The sequence below is a fragment of the Montipora capricornis genome, chromosome 8 (genome assembly GCF_036669925.1).
Source record: "Montipora capricornis isolate CH-2021 chromosome 8, ASM3666992v2, whole genome shotgun sequence".
NCBI lineage: Eukaryota > Metazoa > Cnidaria > Anthozoa > Scleractinia > Acroporidae > Montipora > Montipora capricornis.
This window is the reverse complement of record NC_090890.1, coordinates 34,896,399-34,901,398: the sequence shown is the minus strand read 5'-3', so window position 1 is coordinate 34,901,398 and position 5,000 is coordinate 34,896,399. Positions and strand designations below refer to the sequence as shown.

Sequence of the window (5,000 nt, the reverse complement as noted above, 5' to 3'; positions counted from 1 at the left end):
GTCGTCGTCGCAAAGTACTGCAACGACGCAGCTCAACAAAGTCGAACAGAAGGCATACTTTTGCGCCTCTGGCAGTCGCTATCATGTTACAGCCATGTATAGACCTCTTTCATAATGGCGGATAAATAAAATATTCTTTTGTTTTAATGCTAATAAGCCTTACTTGCCTCGCTACGACGAGCAAATTTGAAAAGAATTTCTATTTCGAAAGGAGAGCCGTAGGTCTAATTAACATAAAGACAAAAGAATGTAAAAGTGGTCGCCATTTATGAAAGTGGTTTATGACCTTAGAGCGCAGTTTACAGCCAGCTGGAATCAGCTGCTGTATGCTGGTTTTTTCTCAAGGAGCAAGACCAGAGAACCCGGAGTAGAACCCTCTAAGTAGACTAGAGAGCCAACACAAATTCAACCCACTCAGTCTTATGGCGTCAGGTCCGAGAATCGAACCTGTGCCACATAGGTGGGAGGCGAGTACTCTCACTACTGCGCCAACAGTGCTACCATGTAAATATTTTCGCTAAATCCTAAATACCCAGTGCCACAACAAAAAGTATTGTATTGAATCTTATCGAAAACCAGCGGTTTTTGACCATCTCACACAATTCTGGTACCAAATCTGCTTCAAACTCTGAGCTCTTTATAATTGGCATGCTTTTAATTACAAATACTTAAAAATTATTTCATGAGTGCGCACGTCGTTGGATGACTGGGATTCAGTGAAAACTAGCCATATGGGATACTGCGGATGGACAAAATTAAATATTTATGTACAAAATTATTTGCATACCTTCTTGTCTGCTCCTGTGAAATACAAGGATGTCCATAATATTGTCAATATTGCTCTCAATTCGCGTCTGACCCAATCCATTCGTTTTGTCAACTCGGTAAATTGTTGACAAGTCAGCGTAATAAATATAATCCTCGAACTGTGTCAATGCAAATGTCTTTGGCAGCCCTGACACGACTGTTCGCCGATTTGTTCCATTTAAGTTTGCACACTCAATCAACCTCCTTTCTTGATCGGCCCAGAAGATTAATCCGGTTGAAGAGTCGATCGTTAAGCCAGCAGGAGGACTTGGGTTGGTGAATAAAGTGCGTCTGTTTGATCCGTCTAAGTCAGCTATTTCTATGGTTGAATTTCTTCCACCGTTCACCCAGTACATATGTCTACAAAAAAGTGCACGTTAACCATCAAAAGCGTTTTATATTTCAGTCTAAGTGTGAGAAAAATCGAATCCCGTGAAGACAGTCAGGTGCAATTGACCATTTTTAAATCTCCACTCTTGCGCAAGAAGAAATTTAAACCGTAATCAAAATGGTTTGAAAGTTTTTTTCTGAAAAAGTATTCGTGTTAGAAAAAAATGCCCATCTTCAAATTTCCAAGGACCCTCCATTTCAAATAACAGTGAGGTGTTGTGCTTGCCCCATAATTTGAATACCAATAGGGCAACCATAACATGTCAAAACCAAAACAAGCAATTTTTCCGTACTGGTAATGGTTTCGATCGCGCGGAATTTTACAGTTTCAGCTTGCCCGATCGTTCACTTAATTTCCAGCACGGAACCGCAAGGGGTCTCTGTTACATGAAACAGAAGTGGCATGGCTGTAATTGAACAGACGCCTTCCCCTGGCAAGTTAACATACAAATTATACGTTTATGGATATGCTAATGTGGAAGATAACATGCATTGGAGTAGAAAAAGGTTCCTTAACCAGAACGTCGGCTACCAATCGTTCCTTGTTTCTATCGGTTTAATTTGAAAAGCAGAATTTTACCCTGAGACCGGATCAAGCACCAGTTCATGTGGTTCCCATACATCCTTCCAAATCAACATTTTTCTGTGTTGCCCATCCAACCGGGACACTTCTATTCGGTCATTTCTTTTGTCCGTCCAATACAGGTTCTTAGCTATCCAGTCCACAGCCAGACCATCCGGAAATGACAAGTCTACTTCAATTATCGGTTCTATGTGGCTGCCATTAAGGAAGGCTCTGCTTATCGTCTTTTGGCCCCTATCCGTCCAGTAAACTTGCATCTCCTGAACGTTGAAGTCCAATGCACGCGCATCTTTCACACTCACCAAAGGAATCACTGCTCCATTGTTGGTATCCAAAGAGATTTTGCTAATGTCTTCTTTGCTGGAAAAATACAGAAATGCCCCTGGCAAATATAAAGCACTGGTTAAAAAGGCAGCACTTCAATCAACTTTTATTGTGCAGAGGCCGGCGATTTTATAAGCTTGATTCCAGAAAAAAAACCAATAGTATCGTATTAAAAAGCGAGAGTGTTGCTTGCACCTTTATCCAAACTGCAGACCAAGAAGTACAATCCCCACACATCCACTGCACTTGTCACCCACAGAATGTGGTCTCCAGATTCAAGGAAAAAATAACTATGATAATAACTTACAAACACAACTCTTCTTGTCCGCAAGCATTTCCATTCCATCGGGACACTTGCAATTGACTCCTGTTGGACTGTACAGACACAAGTGACTGCATCCTCCATTATCTTGCTGACAGGGGTTCGAACCTATAAAGGAACATTTTCATCATTTTATTACCTCAGAGAAGCAGATTCCTGAGATGTCCTGGTTTTTTTAAGTGCCCGGTCTTATAATATTACAACTTAAAGTTCAAGATCCAAAAATTGACTTCTGCAAATTGTATCGGGTGTTTACTAATGCAAAAAAACCGATGTTAGTCTTTGAAACTCAACGATATCATGAAATGTCAAAAGGAGATTAAGAACGTTGTGGGTTGTACCAAAAGTCCAGCCTGTTGGGGAAAGGGATCACATCACATAATTATAATTCTTACTAATAGTTATTATTTATTCCAGTAACATAATTCTAACTAACAGTAATAACAATAATAACAACAATTAATTTATATAGTGCTTATTCCTTTACTCTCACGGTGCCTCTCTCCACCCAGGTGTATAAATGGGTACCGGCGAAAATGCCGGGGGTAACCCTGCGATGGACTGGCATCCCATCCAGGGGGGAGTAGAAATACTCCTAGTCGCTTCACGCTACAGAAACCGGGATAAGCTCCGGCCTAATGAGCCACTTGGCTCGTAAGCAAACTTATTCCTCAAGAGTCCACAAGCGCTTCACATCGATGAAAAAAATTGAAAATTGGCTTACAAAATATAATATAACTTAATAAAATCTCACAAAAAATTGTGACCAATCTCTGACATACCTTCATAGTTAGTATAGGTTTACTCAACAATAAGCCTTTTGGAAAAGAAAAGCCCCTCAGGGATTTCTTAAAACTACCTACAGAATCGCACACCCTTAGCTCCTGTGGAAGGGCATTCCAAAGCTGAGTGGCACACACGGAAAATGCCCTGAAACCGTACGATTTTAAACTATAAGATTGCGTCTTCAGAAGCAGCATGTTTCCCGACCTAAAGCCTGCGAGGAAACTAGCCGACAAAACAGCGCCTCGGCTTTTTTCCAGAAAACTCCACATCGCATCTAAGAATGAGGTTGATGGACCACTCACGGAAAATATTTGACGGTAAGTGTCACACCGAGCCACAGAATTGTAACTGCCAGCTCTTTAAAATGCAAATTGACGTTCGTAGAGCTCTATCGGAATAAATCCATTATGGAATTTGTCCATCTTATGTTGTGAAAGTTAGGTTGCATCTAACTATCTGTATAATTGAGCCCCAGCCAGTAATTCCTGATTAAATTTTCGACCTCGGATATTGCGTTTTCTATTGTATGAACCCAAGTGCATTTCGGGATTTATGGGCACAAGTTTCAAAACATCACGAGTGACCATAAATCACGAAATGCGCGAGCAAGTTCATAAGATTTTTTATTTATTACATACTCAACAAAATCACTCCATCGCTTTGTTTCCATAGCAACTTCCGTATTGCACCCTATAACCTATTTATGCATTCGTCATTAACCAATCAGAAGCGCGATATTCTGTTGAGTTATTCTATATAATGTATGAAAGATGGCAAATAGCCCACGACTGGTTACCAACCAGTTCCATATCCAACAAGCGATGCTAATGGAACAATTGTTATTACCCTGTTGGGATACGTGTAACTAAAGAAAATCAAGCGAACTCACCAAGATCAAGGCTGAGGTTAACTGCTTTTAATCCCCTTATATCCTTCAGGTTTTTAATGATGATTTTTCTGTTCTTTCCAGTGAGTTTATTGACACTCTCTATGAGCTCTTTTGAATTGTCTGTCCAATATAGGTTATCGCCATTAGAAGTTATGAATGTAAAATTTACGGATGAAGAACTTGTATTCGGCACTGATTTTCGATTGCTCCCATCCATATTCATAACATTAATTGTGTTGTATTTAGCATCTGTCCAATAAATCGTCTGTTCATGGATATCAATGGAAATCCCCACAGGCAATTCTATGGAGCTGTTCACCAAGGTAATGCGATGGCTCCCATCAAGTTCTGCTCTTTCAATCTTTGGTTTCTTTCCCGATGCAATCCAATACATGTAGCTGACACAAAGAAAAATAAAATACGCTCTTCAATTGATTGGACAATTTGTGCATTTGCTGTACCAACCAAAACCATTATCTATTGCCGGTAGTATTCAAATGGAGATCAGGCACTTATTTTTTGGCTACAAATGCCTTACTTTTTGCCTTTTGTCTTGTTTCCCTCTCAAAAACATCACAACACTATCTGTAATCAAATGCTTACCCATGAGATGGATCCAAAGCAATCGCAATGGGTGTATCCAAATTTTTGCTGATGAGAACTTTTCTTGCTGTTCCATTTAATCGACTGACTTCAATCCAGTTAGTACTAGGGTCAGTCCAGTACAAATTGCGCGCCAACCAATCAACAGCAATTCCATAAGGATCTTCGATTTGTGAAGCTACAACAACCTGTACATCTGAAACCAAGAAAACAATTTGTTTTAAAAAGTAAAAAGTAAAAGGAACTTCTTTTTAGGTGTTTTCTTTACTTTACAATTTAGACCTTTGGGGGGTACA

The 5,000-nt window shown here is 39.8% G+C and overlaps 2 protein-coding genes across 2 annotated transcripts in view; both read right to left on the bottom strand.

Annotated features, from left to right (window-relative positions):
- LOC138014528 (myotrophin-like) overlaps positions 1-5,000 on the bottom strand; it is a 463,943-nt gene that overhangs the window by 322,279 nt on the left and 136,664 nt on the right. The window lies entirely within an intron of this gene.
- LOC138014517 (low-density lipoprotein receptor-related protein 6-like) overlaps positions 1-5,000 on the bottom strand; it is a 50,621-nt gene that overhangs the window by 16,928 nt on the left and 28,693 nt on the right. The window contains exons 6-10 of the mRNA XM_068861605.1: positions 4,705-4,900; positions 4,102-4,499; positions 2,412-2,534; positions 1,778-2,162; positions 788-1,167 (exon numbers count right to left, since the gene is read on the bottom strand). Coding sequence (XP_068717706.1) covers positions 788-1,167; positions 1,778-2,162; positions 2,412-2,534; positions 4,102-4,499; positions 4,705-4,900 — 1,482 coding nt within the window. The remainder of the gene's footprint in view (positions 1-787; positions 1,168-1,777; positions 2,163-2,411; positions 2,535-4,101; positions 4,500-4,704; positions 4,901-5,000) is intronic.